Here is a 19521-nt window from a genome sequence, read left to right on the forward strand (position 1 = left end):
ATGAATCTCATTTAAGGTGCCACTCATTTTGGTCCCACTGCCTTTTGATTCTCAGTGTAGAAAAAAAAATTTAGTTTTGGTCTCACTGCCTTTTGATTCTCAGTGTAGAAAAAACCCCAGCTGTATCTCTTGCTTCAGTTGCAGGGCTCTTCTGCTCCTCCATAATCCTGCAGTGCACATGCATGCTGGTGACCTTGGACCATTAGCACTCAGCATGCTTGAACACAGGTTCAGTCTCAACACCAACACCTGCACTACCTAGATTCCCAGAAGATATCTGGATAAAGTAATAGCAGCTCTGCATAAATTAACTTACCCTATGGATAGTCTCCCTGCAAGAGATGGTCTCAGATCACCATGCTGCTGAAATGCTACTGTTCCAGGCAGCCTTGGTGGTGCTCCACACAATCATCCCAAGAATGCTTTTGGGAACTCCAGCGAGCCCCATATAACTACGGGTCAAACCTGTCCATGGATGTGTTTAGAAAGCTGTTCTCAAACCGTATCACTCAACCAGTTTTGCTGATGTTTCCTCTGTTAGGAGTTCCATGCTTTCTGGTACACACCACCCTTGGCAGTCTTGGGTCACGTGCACGTTCCCACAGCTGAGGACAACTGGATTACTGAGTGTGCCAGTCTGCTCCCGTTTAGGTACAAAATATTGAAATTATCTAAACTAGGCTACAATATATGACTCTTCAAAGCTTTTATGCTGACTGTTGTGAGTACAGGTAATACCCGGTCTGGCTCAGAGCAAAGCAAATGGACTGATCACAATGACTGATGAAAAGTTTTGGGAAAAAGATGTGGATCAGCATTGTGAATCCTAATAATCTTAGACCTCTGTATTGCCCAATCATGGTGCTTACTACAATTTGGAGACCTCAAACTGCATTTAGTGCAACTCTCACACTGTGATGTAAAAAGTAGGTCCTGATTTGGTAAACTGGTCCAAAGCTGCAAGATAATTCCCAGTTCATGAACATTCACCTGTGAATCCTTTAATACATTTTTACAGAGTTTTTGGAGAATTACAATTTGAAGATAAGAGAAGGAAAGGAAAAGGAAAAGGAAAAGGAAAAGGAAAAGGAAAAGGAAAAGGAAAAGGAAAAGGAAAAGGAAAAGGAAAAGGAAAAGGAAGGAAAAAGTTATGAAGTCATCTTCTGCCACTGCTTTTCCTTCCCCTGATTATCCAAAACAGCCAACTAAATGCTGATGTTAATACACACGTCCCACTTTAAAGAACTAGTTTTCCAATATGAAATAGCAGTAGCTAAGTCATCAGAAAGCTGTTTGGTTTGCTATGCTTCTCAAGTCCCTGACTCTTAACAGAAAAATAAAAGAAGCTGAAGTAAAATGCTTCCAGCTTTGGAGTCCTCAGCACAGGAAGGACATGGACCTGTTGGAAGAGGGCCAGAGGAGGGCCACAAAGATGATCAGAGGGATGGAGCACCTCTGCTGTGAGGACAGGCTGAGAGAGCTGGGGTTGTTCAGCCTGGAGAAGACTCGACTCTGGGGAGACCTCATAGCAGCCTTCCAGTATCTGAAGGGAGCTACAGGAGAGATGGGGAGGGACTCTGTCAGGGAGTGTAGCAACAGGACAAGGGGTAATGGTTTTAAGCTGAAAGAGGGCAGAATTAGGCTAGATATTCGGAAGAAATTCTTTTCTGTGAGGGTGAGACATTGGAAGAGGTTGCCCAGAGAAACTGTGGATGCCTCATCCCAGAGGTGTTCAAGACCGGGCTGGATGGGGCTTTAAGCAACGTGATCTAGTGGGAGGTGTCCCTGCCCATGGAAGGAGGGTTGGAACTCGATGATCTTCAAGGCCCCTTCCAACCCAAACCATTCTACGATTCTATGAAAGCAAGGCTTGTATCACAAAAGCAAAAAGTGAACAAACACTCTGACAGGAAACGAACTGAGCGGGTTGCTGCTAGCAAAATGCTAACAAGCACGACCCTCAGTCTCACCTGGTCCTTAACCTTGATTCCTTTGAGAAGAAAAGACCCTTTGAGCATCCAAGACCCTACAGAATCTTAATGCTGTGCAAATATTAATGTGTATTTCCCAGTAGTTCAAAAGATCACTTTTGTACTTGAATGATTTTACAAGTACTCTGGAGTAAGAAACAATGCTTCACAAAGCACAGCTTCTAGACCAGAAGCTTCTAGTCTGAGCACCATGCAACACAGGCAGAGCCAGCCAGCACAGACTCACCATTAGAACACTATTCTCCCATTTTTGCCCACCTGGGATCAAAAGAAAATAATATTTGTGTCATGATCCAAAATACAAACAATAGACTGATATATTTATTACTGCAACCCCATATACAGAAGCTAGCATCAATTGTGTTGTTTTGATTCTACTTGTGCAAACTTTCCTCAGTCATTTACGCACAGATTTAACTTGAAGTAGCTTGTGCTTGCATAACTAGCAAAAGAAAAACAAAATGTCATGGTACAGAAAGCCACAAGTACAAAACACTAAGTAAAGTTTACAGGCATTACAAAGTCACTGATCTACGTAAAACTATTTTGCTTTCATTTATTCCAAAAACAAAGCCTACCTTTAGGAACACTCCATTAATTTACAAGTGTGTACTCCAAATGCTGAGGTTCAGAAGTCACAATTATTCTTACGGCTGGAACAGCACACTCACCTCAGTTATGGCTTTTCTTTTACTAGCCTGTTAGGATTCCAGCAAAAATTAGTTATAGTCATTAAACGTGAAGCAGCAGAAAAACACTGATAACAGAATCACAGAATGGTTTTGGTTGGAAGGGACCTTAGAGATCATCTAGTTCCAATCCCCCTGCCATGATGCCCCACTCCCACTAGCCCACATGGCTCCAAGGCCCATCCAGCCTGGCCTTGCACACCTCCAGGGATAAGGACTCCACAACTTCCCTGGACAACTTACGTTTCATTAACCAGCAGGCCAGACTCACAACAAAACCGACAGTTCAAGGATAATCCCAAAAGTAACGCATGACCCAATTTGCTGGAAAAGCCCTCCTTCAAAACCCAACACTTACTATAGAATCAAACTTTCCTGACCAAAGCGGCTCCGTGACATAACAAAACATTTTGCACAAGCTGTAAGCAGAAACTCATCAGGCCTTTTTAAACAACAAAACATGCTTGCTGATGGGGAGAAAAGGGTGAACACACCACACAAATTCATTTGTCTTCTTCTGAAGGGAGTGGTGTAGCGGCTAGTTGAAACCCTGAAGCAGGATCGGGAAGACAGTCATTGAAAATGAATATAGCCAAAAAAGGCAATGTGTGTGATGTCACCAGCAAAACGAGCAGTAATTATACCCAAACCCAGGAACAGTCCCCTCAGAACGATCTGATTACTTCAGAGATTTACCAGAAAAATGACTCCTATTGCTTCATGGTGGCCTAAAATACCCAAGAAACTCCAACAACTTTCATGCTGAAGTCTATCTTTTGTTTTGTAAGTCTTCCCAGAGATTGCCATCTGGGGATTATCATGAATTCGGTATAATGAATCATGAGTTCATTCACGTACATGCATTCATTTAAGAGACAGCATGACCTCTTACATCATGTGCAAATGGCATCATGGCTAGTGATGCCTTCTATTCCAACTTCATTGGTTACTGGACTGAACACTCACATAGAAGGCATGATGCACAAGGTGGTCCACTGCATGCCTGCCTGGGTGCTGCTACAGAGATGGGACTTAATTGTTTCTCTTTCTCATCTCAGGAAAGTCACAGAATAATCAAGTACCAAATCCTAATTTGTACTAAAGTGTTTTGGTTTGTTTCTTCTAATTACACTTTCAGTCTCTGATGCTGCCATGCTAATTTTACTCCCCAACAGCTAAGGTGTTACAGGGAAAAAAAAAAAAGATATCCAATAGCCACACCATCATGAAGGTTATTTTTCCTTGTCTAATGAAGGTAACCAGGTGACATACTCTATTGCCTTCACAAGAGAGAAGAAGAGCTGTTCAGGAAGCAGGTGCAGGTATTCTCTCTCGGTGAGAATACTTGAGTATGATGTTAGCTGTTTATAATACTAACAGTGTCCTATAAGTGTTTTTCAGGATAATACTGCTATGATGAAACCTAAACCAGACTCATCAAGTGGCATTCAGCAAAACTACCCATGAGCAAGAACCACAATGAATTTCACCATCTTTCTTACCCTGAGAATCTGCTCTGCTATGAAACGGACTTAACAAAATTTTGTATATTAAGATAAATCATGCCAAGGAACATGCAGAGAGGCCATTGCTTATACTTATTGCTATAACGACCAAGGTCAGCCAATTTCATTAATTGCCCCATTAAGAGGGTCAGAAGCAGCAAAGCGTAGAGGGGTCCCACCCATGGGGAGGAGGGGACAGGAGAGGTGACCCCAAACCTGACCAACAGGGTGTTCCAGCCCATCTGCCCCGTGCTCAGGGTAAAAGCTGAGGGATCAAAGGGTCAGCTCTCTCTTGCTCCAATGGCCGACGTCCAAAGAGGACTCTGTCTGTCCATCTGCCTTTGATCCCCATCCGTGTGTCCCTGACTCCAGAGCTGGAACCCAGTTCCCATCCGTCGCTGAGTCCAGGCTGGGACGTGCCCAGTGCCTGCTGGGGATGGACTGGCATCCTGGGAGCTTGATATATATTGCATCTATTTTCATTATTTCATTATTTTCTTCTTTTTGATTTTAATATTAATTCTTCAGTAAAGTAGTTTAGTTCATTCTAAACTTCTAAATCTCTTTATCTCTTCCTCTCCTCTCTTTTTTTTTTTGGGGGGGGGAGGGCCATCTGTCAGTCTGACTGGCCAATCTGCCCAAAACCACAACAGATTCAGTCGAAAGACTTCCAATATTTACCTTAGGTATAACTGTCCCTCTCTGGCACTTAGCATTTTGGGGGGGTTTCTAGTTTCATTTGAGATTAAATTTAAACTCAGCAGAACTGAAAAATAGTACCTAACAAAATCAATGTCCCAGTGCACTAAGTAAAATGCACGTAATTCCTCAATTCAGACACTGCCTTATCAACACATTCATATCTTTGGGTAAAAGGAAAAAAATATTTTTCAATAGTACTTGACAGGCCAAGTTCTGAAGTTCAGCTTAGCACTTCAGTAAACACTCAAGACTTTCAAAAGGTGTTCAGTACATCTTAAGAAATACTCTCTAAAAATACTCTTTAAAAATGAGCCAAAAAAGTCAGTTTGAATCAGTAAATGCATTGAAAGTCTGGCCCCTGAGCACACTTAACTGTCACCTCCTAACTGACCTATCCAAAATACTCTAGTACTGGGTTTTTTGGTTAACAACTCCCCCTCCCCAAACATGAAAATAAGAGATCACAGCCCAGAGCAATCTTAGCTAATCAAGCACAATCTTGAAAACACCTGTGTGAACCTACATTTAGACCCTACTATATTGAGCTAAAAAAATAAATATTTCAGCCACAGGACTGGTACAATCATTGATTGCTGTATTAAAGGAGGAGGAGAGAGAATTGCCTATTGCTGCACAAGTACAAATCTTGTAAACCTCTGTTTGCATTCAATATTACTGACATAGAAAATAAACCATTCAGTATTAATTTATCTCCAACTCATTGGGAGCCTCATGACTAAGACAACTAACAAAATTTAAATTATAGATATTTAAAAAATGAACCTACAAAACTTCCAGAAATAGAAGCCATAAGTTTCCTCAGAGAAAACTATTAAAGGCAGACACTCCAAAGCATTTCAGACACTGTTTCAAGCAGGCAGCATTTTATAGGGTATTTTTTTCTATTTTCTATAGATGATCCTATTTTCACTGTCAAATAGAAAGAGGGGAAATTGTTGCAGGACACCTTTTCATTTCTACCTTCTAACAAATTCTTCTTTGTCTCAAAGAAAACTGTATCCAGCTGGTGACTAAAAGCTGGAATTACCGTTTATTCACTATCAATTTATCCTTCGTTTTCACTCACCAGAAATGGCAACAAATCTGCTGTTTTCTTTGGTAAGCATCTGCATTCCTGTTAAGGTACCTAAGCCAAGCAGTTTTGCCTCAGCCCTTGAGTTTTGCAATACTGAAGGGGCCCTCTGGGAAAACAAGTGTTTAACTACACGAGAGGGTACCTCCCTATTGAATAGCTATTTACTTTGGTTGAAGAGGAGAAAAAATTTCAATAGAAGTCAAACATCCCATCTAATCATATGACACAGGGTGCATACCAGAATGTTGGTTATTGCCTGCCTGGAGACACTTCTCAGACACTTTCCTTTATGAAAAGAAAAAGAGCAGGAACAAACCAGCTTATAAATGTTTAGCAATTTTTGACTAATTGGTGTTGATTACAGTTACAAAATGCTAGAAAATCTGTAAAGCAACACTCTTGACATATAGGAATTTGGATTCACTCAGCCCTACCCTATTTGGCTTAAATTAAAAACACCCTTTTGTTTCCAAGGTTGTTTCTTTTCTGATTATTAAACACTGTTAAGTAAGCAAACCCACTTTGCCAGGAAACAAGCAGCCAGGTTCTGCTGAGAAGGAGACTGAATTTCCTGCCTTGTAAAGCCTGGTGAAAGTCCTCTTTTCATTGTACACCATTTCTAACACCTGCACATGTTTTTTTCTTTCCACAGATTGTAGAGCTGGCAGACAAGAGTGTGCAGAGGGAATTTACTGGTTGTTAAAGTAAGTGAAATGTCTTTAAATGGAACACTGAACAAGAAACAGGTGCATTTCTCTTACCGATCCACTTAATTCAGTCAAACTGCATCACATACTGTTTTGGCCAACTATAACTTTTGATGCTTACCAGTTTTCTTTATGGAAAAAAAAACAAACCAAAAAAATCCCGTAACTTGACTAACTGAAAGCTGGCCATGCAAATGGCAGTACAGCGTACCAGTCACACACACCCAGGAGCCATCGTCTTAAGACAGAGTTGTTTCTTCATGGTAGAGTCATTCTCTCTCTAGAACAATCTTAGCACTCTTTCAGGATACTTAGAATAGACCTGAGATACAGCAGTGCAAAAGGAAAAACAGCAGTCATCTTTTCTTCCAATCATTTATCTTCTCCATCAAAATCAGTTTCTGCTCTTTGGTAATACATTTAATTTTTAATTTAATATTTCCGATTTTATTTTCGGAAAACCTCAGAGCTCAGCCTTGTACCAGGATCCACCAGTGGGTTCCAGACAAACTGATGGTTCCTATCCAAAATGAGACTTGCGTTTTCAGCAGGAGGGAAGTGTTTCTTTTAACAATAGTATCTCTTGCTCACTATGCCAAGTAATAATCCTGAAAATTATCATTAAGAATTTAAAAAAAAAACCACCAAAAAACCCTAACCTCAACAAAAGACAAAGTCAAACCTTTTCCATTTACCTCTTCTGGTCGGAGGGAGAACTTTTTTCAAAACTAGTTGTCACTTAGTATTTGAGTGAGAGACAGAAACATTAGTAAGTGTAAAGCGTCCGAGGAGTTTTTCAGGGAGGGGGAAGGAGTAAGGGGTTACTTGTTTCTTTCAGCTTTCTGTTCCCATAGAAAATACTTATTTACCACTGCTCCCCCTCTCCCTGCCCCAAATGCCATAATTACAAGCAGTAATTGTTTTTTTACTAGCTTTAATGATAACAATAGCAGCTGAGCCCACGTTCATGTAGTCCATCACTTTAGTCCATCACTTCACTTCAAACTACTCCCAAAATATTATCATGAACAATCCCATTGCCTAAATCAGTCTAAATGTAAGGGAAACACATATGACCTTAGCAATCAAGAGGAAGACAGACGGGGAGGTGCAGCTGAAAGTATGTGAGCTACAATATCCAAATGATAAAATTAAAACATGATTATCAAGAGGAATTAGGACACATTTAAATCTATTGATCTAACAGAAGTTACCACTCCTTTGTGGCCACAGGTGGTATATCTTTGTGGTCAACTTGCTATTTTGCAGCAAATGAGCAATCTTTTATATATCCATAGACATCTTTTCAACCACCCCAAGATCTGCTGGAAAAGCAACAGGGTGAGCTGTAGACAATCCAGGAGGTTCCTGCAGTGCCTCAACGATAACTTCCTAAGACAGGAAACAGCCCTACCCAAGGGGATGTGACACTGGACCTGACAGTCACCAGTGCAAGCGAGCTCATCAGGGATGTCCAGACTGGAGACAGCCTGGGCTGCAGCCATCATGCAGTGGTGGAGTTCACAGTCCTAAGGGATATGTGTCAGACAAGGAGCATAGTCAAGACCCTTAATTTTAGGAAAGCAAACCTCCAGCTCTTCAAGGAATTAGTCAAAAGGTGCCCCAGGGGAATGATCTTCAGCGACAAGGGGGCAGAACAGAGCTGGCAGATCTTTAAGGACACTTTCCATAGAGCACGAGAGCTCTCGATCCCCAGGTGTAAGAAATCGAGCAAGAAAGGGAAGAGACCAGCGTGGCTGAGTCAGGACCTGCTGGTCAAACTAAAAGCCAAGGAGGAACTGCACGGACAGTTCAAGCAGGATCACGTATCCTGGGAAAAGTAAAGGGATGCCACTTGGTTATGTAGGGATGAGGTCAGGAATGCCAAGGTGTGGCTGGAGCTGAACTTGGCAAGGGATGCTAAGAACAAGAAGGGCTTCCACATGCATGTCAACCAGCAAAGCAAGGTTAAAGAAAGAGTACCCCCGCTGATGAGCAAGAATGGCAAACTGGTAACAACAGACCAGAAGAAGACTGAGGTCTCAACAAATTTTTTGCCTCACTCTTCACTGCCGACCGCTCTCCTCACACCTCCTGAGTTGAAGGAACAGGCAAAAATAGGGGCTATGAGAATGAAGAACTGCCCGCTGTAGAACACCAGGTTCAAGACCTTCTAAGGAACCTGAAGGTACATAAGTCCATGGGACCTAATGAAATCCATACATGGGTCCCGAGGAAGCTGGTGGATGAAGTTGCTAAGCTGCTTTCCATTATATATGAAAAGTCTGACAGTCTGGTAAAGTTCCCACTGACTGGAAAAGGGGAAACATAACCTCCATTTTCAAAAAGGGAAAAAAGGAAGACTCGGGGAACTACAGTCCGGTCAGTCTCACCTCTGTGCCCAGCAAGGTCATGGAGCAGATCCTCCTGCAATCTCTGCTAAGGTGCATGGAAAATAAGGATGCGATAAGACAGTCAATATAACTTCACCAAGGGCAAGTCATGCCTGACAAACATGGTGTCCTTCCATAATGTTGCTACAGCCTTGGTAGATAAGAGGAGAGGAACAGACGTCATTTACCCAGGCTTATGCAACGTGTTTAACATTGTCCTGCATGACATCCTGGTCTCTAAGTTGGAGAGTCATGGACCTGATGGATGGACCACTCAGTGGACCAGGAACTGTCTGGACGGCCACACTCAAAGGGTTACAGTTAACAGCTCAACGTCCAAGTGAAAGCCAGTGACGAGTGGTGCTCCTCAGGGAAAATAACAAAAAGGTGTACAACTGTAGTATGGGGATCATCTGCCACGCTCGTATCTCATGTTATTCAATTGAAATTCCAGTGGGAAAACAGGTACATACAGGTAAAACTGTGAAGACCAGTTCCTACGTAAGGCTAGGAGTCCGACCTAACGTGGTGTAGATCTGACACAGCCAATCGATATGAGATTTCCCCAAATCTTAAACACACCGACACTGTTTTGTAGATTTTCAAATGAACCACATCTTGCACCTTAATCTTTTTTGAGGTACAGGAAAGATTCACTCTCTGCCTTCAGGTTTGTAGCTAAAACTAAATCTCTTTATCTCTTCCTCTCCTCTCTTTTTTTTTTTGGGGGGGGGAGGGCCATCTGTCAGTCTGACTGGCCAATCTGCCCAAAACCACAACAGATTCAGTCGAAAGACTTCCAATATTTACCTTAGGTATAACTGTCCCTCTCTGGCACTTAGCATTTTGGGGGGGTTTCTAGTTTCATTTGAGATTAAATTTAAACTCAGCAGAACTGAAAAATAGTACCTAACAAAATCAATGTCCCAGTGCACTAAGTAAAATGCACGTAATTCCTCAATTCAGACACTGCCTTATCAACACATTCATATCTTTGGGTAAAAGGAAAAAAATATTTTTCAATAGTACTTGACAGGCCAAGTTCTGAAGTTCAGCTTAGCACTTCAGTAAACACTCAAGACTTTCAAAAGGTGTTCAGTACATCTTAAGAAATACTCTCTAAAAATACTCTTTAAAAATGAGCCAAAAAAGTCAGTTTGAATCAGTAAATGCATTGAAAGTCTGGCCCCTGAGCACACTTAACTGTCACCTCCTAACTGACCTATCCAAAATACTCTAGTACTGGGTTTTTTGGTTAACAACTCCCCCTCCCCAAACATGAAAATAAGAGATCACAGCCCAGAGCAATCTTAGCTAATCAAGCACAATCTTGAAAACACCTGTGTGAACCTACATTTAGACCCTACTATATTGAGCTAAAAAAATAAATATTTCAGCCACAGGACTGGTACAATCATTGATTGCTGTATTAAAGGAGGAGGAGAGAGAATTGCCTATTGCTGCACAAGTACAAATCTTGTAAACCTCTGTTTGCATTCAATATTACTGACATAGAAAATAAACCATTCAGTATTAATTTATCTCCAACTCATTGGGAGCCTCATGACTAAGACAACTAACAAAATTTAAATTATAGATATTTAAAAAATGAACCTACAAAACTTCCAGAAATAGAAGCCATAAGTTTCCTCAGAGAAAACTATTAAAGGCAGACACTCCAAAGCATTTCAGACACTGTTTCAAGCAGGCAGCATTTTATAGGGTATTTTTTTCTATTTTCTATAGATGATCCTATTTTCACTGTCAAATAGAAAGAGGGGAAATTGTTGCAGGACACCTTTTCATTTCTACCTTCTAACAAATTCTTCTTTGTCTCAAAGAAAACTGTATCCAGCTGGTGACTAAAAGCTGGAATTACCGTTTATTCACTATCAATTTATCCTTCGTTTTCACTCACCAGAAATGGCAACAAATCTGCTGTTTTCTTTGGTAAGCATCTGCATTCCTGTTAAGGTACCTAAGCCAAGCAGTTTTGCCTCAGCCCTTGAGTTTTGCAATACTGAAGGGGCCCTCTGGGAAAACAAGTGTTTAACTACACGAGAGGGTACCTCCCTATTGAATAGCTATTTACTTTGGTTGAAGAGGAGAAAAAATTTCAATAGAAGTCAAACATCCCATCTAATCATATGACACAGGGTGCATACCAGAATGTTGGTTATTGCCTGCCTGGAGACACTTCTCAGACACTTTCCTTTATGAAAAGAAAAAGAGCAGGAACAAACCAGCTTATAAATGTTTAGCAATTTTTGACTAATTGGTGTTGATTACAGTTACAAAATGCTAGAAAATCTGTAAAGCAACACTCTTGACATATAGGAATTTGGATTCACTCAGCCCTACCCTATTTGGCTTAAATTAAAAACACCCTTTTGTTTCCAAGGTTGTTTCTTTTCTGATTATTAAACACTGTTAAGTAAGCAAACCCACTTTGCCAGGAAACAAGCAGCCAGGTTCTGCTGAGAAGGAGACTGAATTTCCTGCCTTGTAAAGCCTGGTGAAAGTCCTCTTTTCATTGTACACCATTTCTAACACCTGCACATGTTTTTTTCTTTCCACAGATTGTAGAGCTGGCAGACAAGAGTGTGCAGAGGGAATTTACTGGTTGTTAAAGTAAGTGAAATGTCTTTAAATGGAACACTGAACAAGAAACAGGTGCATTTCTCTTACCGATCCACTTAATTCAGTCAAACTGCATCACATACTGTTTTGGCCAACTATAACTTTTGATGCTTACCAGTTTTCTTTATGGAAAAAAAAACAAACCAAAAAAATCCCGTAACTTGACTAACTGAAAGCTGGCCATGCAAATGGCAGTACAGCGTACCAGTCACACACACCCAGGAGCCATCGTCTTAAGACAGAGTTGTTTCTTCATGGTAGAGTCATTCTCTCTCTAGAACAATCTTAGCACTCTTTCAGGATACTTAGAATAGACCTGAGATACAGCAGTGCAAAAGGAAAAACAGCAGTCATCTTTTCTTCCAATCATTTATCTTCTCCATCAAAATCAGTTTCTGCTCTTTGGTAATACATTTAATTTTTAATTTAATATTTCCGATTTTATTTTCGGAAAACCTCAGAGCTCAGCCTTGTACCAGGATCCACCAGTGGGTTCCAGACAAACTGATGGTTCCTATCCAAAATGAGACTTGCGTTTTCAGCAGGAGGGAAGTGTTTCTTTTAACAATAGTATCTCTTGCTCACTATGCCAAGTAATAATCCTGAAAATTATCATTAAGAATTTAAAAAAAAAAACACCAAAAAACCCTAACCTCAACAAAAGACAAAGTCAAACCTTTTCCATTTACCTCTTCTGGTCGGAGGGAGAACTTTTTTCAAAACTAGTTGTCACTTAGTATTTGAGTGAGAGACAGAAACATTAGTAAGTGTAAAGCGTCCGAGGAGTTTTTCAGGGAGGGGGAAGGAGTAAGGGGTTACTTGTTTCTTTCAGCTTTCTGTTCCCATAGAAAATACTTATTTACCACTGCTCCCCCTCTCCCTGCCCCAAATGCCATAATTACAAGCAGTAATTGTTTTTTTACTAGCTTTAATGATAACAATAGCAGCTGAGCCCACGTTCATGTAGTCCATCACTTTAGTCCATCACTTCACTTCAAACTACTCCCAAAATATTATCATGAACAATCCCATTGCCTAAATCAGTCTAAATGTAAGGGAAACACATATGACCTTAGCAATCAAGAGGAAGACAGACGGGGAGGTGCAGCTGAAAGTATGTGAGCTACAATATCCAAATGATAAAATTAAAACATGATTATCAAGAGGAATTAGGACACATTTAAATCTATTGATCTAACAGAAGTTACCACTCCTTTGTGGCCACAGGTGGTATATCTTTGTGGTCAACTTGCTATTTTGCAGCAAATGAGCAATCTTTTATATATCCATAGACATCTTTTCAACCACCCCAAGATCTGCTGGAAAAGCAACAGGGTGAGCTGTAGACAATCCAGGAGGTTCCTGCAGTGCCTCAACGATAACTTCCTAAGACAGGAAACAGCCCTACCCAAGGGGATGTGACACTGGACCTGACAGTCACCAGTGCAAGCGAGCTCATCAGGGATGTCCAGACTGGAGACAGCCTGGGCTGCAGCCATCATGCAGTGGTGGAGTTCACAGTCCTAAGGGATATGTGTCAGACAAGGAGCATAGTCAAGACCCTTAATTTTAGGAAAGCAAACCTCCAGCTCTTCAAGGAATTAGTCAAAAGGTGCCCCAGGGGAATGATCTTCAGCGACAAGGGGGCAGAACAGAGCTGGCAGATCTTTAAGGACACTTTCCATAGAGCACGAGAGCTCTCGATCCCCAGGTGTAAGAAATCGAGCAAGAAAGGGAAGAGACCAGCGTGGCTGAGTCAGGACCTGCTGGTCAAACTAAAAGCCAAGGAGGAACTGCACGGACAGTTCAAGCAGGATCACGTATCCTGGGAAAAGTAAAGGGATGCCACTTGGTTATGTAGGGATGAGGTCAGGAATGCCAAGGTGTGGCTGGAGCTGAACTTGGCAAGGGATGCTAAGAACAAGAAGGGCTTCCACATGCATGTCAACCAGAAAAGCAAGGTTAAAGAAAGAGTACCCCCGCTGATGAGCAAGAATGGCAAACTGGTAACAACAGACCAGAAGAAGACTGAGGTCTCAACAAATTTTTTGCCTCACTCTTCACTGCCGACCGCTCTCCTCACACCTCCTGAGTTGAAGGAACAGGCAAAAATAGGGGCTATGAGAATGAAGAACTGCCCGCTGTAGAACACCAGGTTCAAGACCTTCTAAGGAACCTGAAGGTACATAAGTCCATGGGACCTAATGAAATCCATACATGGGTCCCGAGGAAGCTGGTGGATGAAGTTGCTAAGCTGCTTTCCATTATATATGAAAAGTCTGACAGTCTGGTAAAGTTCCCACTGACTGGAAAAGGGGAAACATAACCTCCATTTTCAAAAAGGCTGTAGAACACCAGGTTCAAGACCTTCTAAGGAACCTGAAGGTACATAAGTCCATGGGACCTAATGAAATCCATACATGGGTCCCGAGGAAGCTGGTGGATGAAGTTGCTAAGCTGCTTTCCATTATATATGAAAAGTCTGACAGTCTGGTAAAGTTCCCACTGACTGGAAAAGGGGAAACATAACCTCCATTTTCAAAAAGGGAAAAAAGGAAGACTCGGGGAACTACAGTCCGGACAGTCTCACCTCTGTGCCCAGCAAGGTCATGGAGCAGATTCTCCTGCAATCTCTGCTAAGGCGCATGGAAAATAAGGATGCGATAAGACAGTCAATATAACTTCACCAAGGGACATGGGTCCCGAGGAAGCTGGTGGATGAAGTTGCTAAGCTGCTTTCCATTATATATGAAAAGTCTGACAGTCTGGTAAAGTTCCCACTGACTGGAAAAGGGGAAACATAACCTCCATTTTCAAAAAGGGAAAAAAGGAAGACTCGGGGAACTACAGTCCGGTCAGTCTCACCTCTGTGCCCAGCAAGGTCATGGAGCAGATCCTCCTGCAATCTCTGCTAAGGTGCATGGAAAATAAGGATGCGATAAGACAGTCAATATAACTTCACCAAGGGCAAGTCATGCCTGACAAACATGGTGTCCTTCCATAATGTTGCTACAGCCTTGGTAGATAAGAGGAGAGGAACAGACGTCATTTACCCAGGCTTATGCAACGTGTTTAACATTGTCCTGCATGACATCCTGGTCTCTAAGTTGGAGAGTCATGGACCTGATGGATGGACCACTCAGTGGACCAGGAACTGTCTGGACGGCCACACTCAAAGGGTTACAGTTTAACAGCTCAACGTCCAAGTGAAAGCCAGTGACGAGTGGTGCTCCTCAGGGAAAATAACAAAAAGGTGTACAACTGTAGTATGGGGATCATCTGCCACGCTCGTATCTCATGTTATTCCTATTGAAATTCCTGTGGGAAAACAGGTACATACAAGTAAAACTGTGAAGACCAGTTCCTACGTAAGGCTAGGAGTCCGACCTAACGTGGTGTAGATCTGACACAGCCAATCGATATGAGATTTCCCCAAATCTTAAACACACCGACACTGTTTTGTAGATTTTCAAATGAACCACATCTTGCACCTTAATCTTTTTTGAGGTACAGGAAAGATTCACTCTCTGCCTTCAGGTTTGTAGCTAAAAGCTTCAGACTCCAAGGTTTTCGACTTTGCTCACTTTCTGGATGTGAAATCAGCATCTCCTCTTCATGGTCTCTCATCTGTGCTGAAAACTAGGAATCCACACATATTTTTAATGCAAAAGCACGATATTGAATCACTATAACAAACCATAAGAGAAGTCTGTCCTGGTGTTTATAAATCCTACATAAAAGAAGACCTAAGCAAACTATGTTTACCTCGAGCAGACTAAGCTTACCTTTGTGTTGAGTACAAATTTCATCCTTAAGAAAAATATCTAGCTGTCCCCTGTGTATGTGCTGTAGCCCCTCCTAATCTTTTGCCCAACCTATGAAGAGACAAATGCTCTGCCTTCAGTCGGGCTGCTGAGCATCACGGGGTAACACCCTGCCTCCTACATGTTTGCTTCAGAAAAGAGTATCTGGACACATCTCATGTTCTTACGGAATATTCTCTAGCTTCAACTCTAGTGATCTCTCTGCAGATGCACAGTTAACTTCTATGCTAACACATCAGTTTAGGTTGTATCTCAGGAAATTAAAAATATATCATGCACATGATTTACACATAAAAGCCTGTTAAGTGGCACATATGGCTTCTGAACATCAGGAAAACAAGCTTGTACTTGTAGTTATGAACGGTCTGTGATCAAGTCTTCCGCAAGACATGAGCAGCATGCAGTTCTGTATCTTCCAATGCTGTGCTGCCTACACATTTATCTCTGTTTTCAATTTCCTGTACTGCTGTAGTTAACTACAATGCAAGGCACGAGGACAGGAAGGTCAAATCCATCTATCCAATCAATCTTAGCAATTAAAAAATATTTGACATCAATGCTTTGCTGGCTGAGGGCTATGTATATACAAAGGAGGGAGAAAAGGATGCAGGGAAAAGAAGTAAATGATATGGAAACATCCTGGGTAGAAATTGAAACATCTTCTGTTCAGCTAAGATTCAGTCTCTCTGATGTTACTCCTGAAAGACACTGCACAGTCTTATTCAACTATAAAACCTCTGATGAATCCTTATGGAGTGCTCTACCTGCCCTACATAATGGAGCCAAATGGCTGTTCTCTTCCTACCCTCTGTTGTCCCCTAGTTTTCTGCAGATGGGGGTCTGCTGTGGACGAGGACACGCTCCTGTACAGGAGCGATGAAGCACTCAGTATGTCTCTGCTCCTACAGCCCTCACTGATGTAGCTCTACCTCCCTCTCATTTCGTAACAGGAGAGTTGTAAAAACAAGAACTTTGGCATCCATTCAATACCTTCTCTCATGTTTTTACTTGCAACAACGTCAGGCTTGTATGTGCAATGAGGTGTGCAGACACAGGTGTGACATTCTGAATTCTTACAGGAGAACTACCTCCATTAAAAGCACAACGTTCACTCAAGCACCCGCACAGGAGTCAGAATCTGAAGGGAGCTACTCGAGGCTTTCACCTTCTGCATGTAGCAGCGATTACAGAAGAAAAATCTGGGAAGTAAAAAGGCAATTTGGAAGCAGGTAAATTTATGAGGGGAAATATGCAAATATGCACACCCTTTGCTGTTTGTTTATACGCAGCTTTACAGCCTAGCACACCTCCTGCAACACTCCAGGTAACATACTAAGTACTGAAGCCTACAAACTCACCACAGCATTTTGTTGTTCTTAAAATTCTGTATTTGGATTCCAACTAGAAGCTTTAGAACAACAACAACAACAAAAATTAAGCAAATTTACAAATAATAAAGTCACTCATTTACAAATAATAAAGTCACTCATATCAACCAGTTGTGTCTCAGTCCGATTCAGTGCATTAACGAGAATCTCTCTTGAACAACTACCACAGCTACTACAGCTTTCTTTGCATTAGAGCCACCAAAGCTAAATCAGGAAGACTAAAAAGCCACTTAATATATCAGTGAAGTGGCATTATGTTCAAGCAAATGAGCTCTCCCCTCCTCCCTTTCAAAAGCTCTGGCACAGTTGTGAGGTTTTGCCTTGGTCTCCCACGGCCCAATTACTCACCTTCCCCCTCGGGGCTCATGTTTTCGTAGGAATCCCAGCGTATCAGTGGGTCTGAGGCATTGTAATCAACTAGCACTCCGTGGTCGTTCTGAAGGTGTTCATATCCTAAAAAATAAAAATCTGTTTGAGACCAAAAACTACCATAGCCACATTTGTAGTGATACATAAGCAGATACTACATATATTAAATTCTGAAATGTAAGCAGCAGCAGTAGGGGAAGAAAGGTTATATAAACCAGCTAAAAAAACTTAATTTATGTTTCACTACAGAAGGTACAAGCAGAGAATTTTATCTCAAGCTTCTTGATCATGATGTAGCTCTGATAACTTGAATCAGCCCCTGAACAGAACTAACACAGAGGACCCACCCAGCCCTACAGGCAGGCACGATAAAACAAACAGCTTTTCAGAATGAAACCACAAGCATCTATAAAGAGACGGTACTAAAGGAATGATAAAATATGACTTTGTTACAGATTATCATTCTGATACCAAAACAGCTTCTCACTAAAAATGAATAGAGTGAGCTGAAAACTGCCACTCCATGTCTGCCCCGGTTCCCCCAAGCGCCAGCTCTACTGTTTCACCCGTTCTCCAGCATCCTGGCAGAACCTGAGGCTGGCTGGATTTCCTTCAGTGTGTTTCCCTGCACTTAGGTAGGCTCTGTGAAACATACCTGGAATTTTCAGCAGCAACCCACGCTTTTGTGCCCTTAACAAGGCATAAGATAATACTCAGCTCTAAAGTGTATACTATGAGGAATTTAGGTGTGGCCCAGTGATTCAAAAGCAAAGCACAGACATCAAGAACTCATGACCTTGGACTTGGCTTTGAGACTGATACAAATCAAATCTGCTTTTACCCCTCTATCTAGATTAGGGAACAAAGAAATCCTCAGTTACTTACTCTTCGGCTGTGTCTGGAGAAGCAAGCCCTGTTGTAAATTGTTCTAAAGCAGCAGTGTTATGCATATGCTGTGACTTTCAAATTAGTTAAAATTAGAAGGACAAGAATGCTATCTTGTACCTTGTACAAATGTCTTGTACCTTTATGTGCAGGCAGAAAAAAGCCATATGTAGGGAGTTTCTGTGATGACATTTGTCACAAGGCAGATTTTTGAAGCTTGTTACCTAAATATTTAGGTGTCTCATCTTCGCGGCAAGCACATTATTTCTTAAAAAACTGTATCACAGTCAGTTATTTTCTAGAATACTGTGCCCGGTTTCAAGCTACACAATACAAGAAAGATATGAATACAGTAAAGCAAGTTCAGGGGAGAGCAGCCAGGGTGGTCAGGACGGAAGGACTTGCCCTATGAGGAAAGGCTGAGGGACAAGGGCTTCTTCAGTCCAGAGATGAGATGGTTTTGGGGGGGGATCTGACAGAAGCCCCGCAAAGGCCATGGAAGAGACAGAGCCAAGTGGGAGCAAGGCAGAAGAACTACAAGTAACAGGTATAAATTCTAGAGAAGTTTAGAATCAATATAAGAAAAAATAAATCCACTGTGAGGACAGTCGGACATTGGAATAGTCCACCCATTGAGGTTGTGAAGTCTCCGTCCTTAGAGGTTTTCAAGATTTTATTGAACAAAGCTCTGGAGCACCTGATCCAGTCTCACAGAGGACCCTGCTTTAAGCAGAAGGATGGACTAGAGATGCCCTGCAGTAAGTCCACGATGCTGTAATATTTTCAGATGTGTAAAAGTAATTTTTGCAGAAATTGCAAATAAATATTTCAAGGTGAACTCTTCTTCCTAGCCAGTTAATCCCTTAGATAGCAATTGAATACAAATTTCCAATTACTTAGAAACTTACTTTCCAACTACTTGGACCCTGGTAAAAAACACACCTCTTGTTTGCCATCTAAGGAAGGGAGACTTGAAAAAATTTTGATCCTTTTTCAGATGCATCAACTGGCCCCTCTTCAAGCATTTACTATCCAGAAATGTTTAGAACAAGCTGGACAAATTTATTCATAAAACTGTTTTTCTTATATAGCTTTCCAACAAGCTAAGTGAGATCTTTGTGTTCAGCTGGATAGAATCCAACTTCTTACTGGATGCTCCTTGGCTGCTACTACAGGTTTCTAAGTGACCAAACTGGTGGGGGGGAAGGGAAGGGAAGGGAAGGGAAAAAGGGAAGGGAAGGGAAAAAGGGAAGGGAAGGGAAAAAGGGAAGGGCAGGGAAAAAGGGAAGGATGTGTGTATATATATACACATACAGAAAATTGTGTTCACAG

At 41.6% G+C, this 19521-nt stretch overlaps 1 protein-coding gene across 6 annotated transcripts in view; it reads right to left on the reverse strand.

Annotated features, from left to right (window-relative positions):
* The window catches only part of TNS3 (tensin 3), a 251867-nt gene that overhangs the window by 78754 nt on the left and 153592 nt on the right, over nucleotides 1–19521 (reverse strand). For all 6 annotated transcript variants that reach the window (XM_014965348.1, XM_014965349.1, XM_014965352.1 and 3 more), the window contains one exon: nucleotides 17284–17388. In XM_014965348.1, coding sequence (XP_014820834.1) covers nucleotides 17284–17388 — 105 coding nt within the window. The remainder of the gene's footprint in view (nucleotides 1–17283; nucleotides 17389–19521) is intronic.

The sequence above is a fragment of the Calidris pugnax genome, unplaced genomic scaffold (assembly GCF_001431845.1).
Source record: "Calidris pugnax isolate Ruff unplaced genomic scaffold, ASM143184v1 scaffold41, whole genome shotgun sequence".
In the NCBI taxonomy this organism is placed as follows: Eukaryota; Metazoa; Chordata; class Aves; order Charadriiformes; family Scolopacidae; genus Calidris; species Calidris pugnax.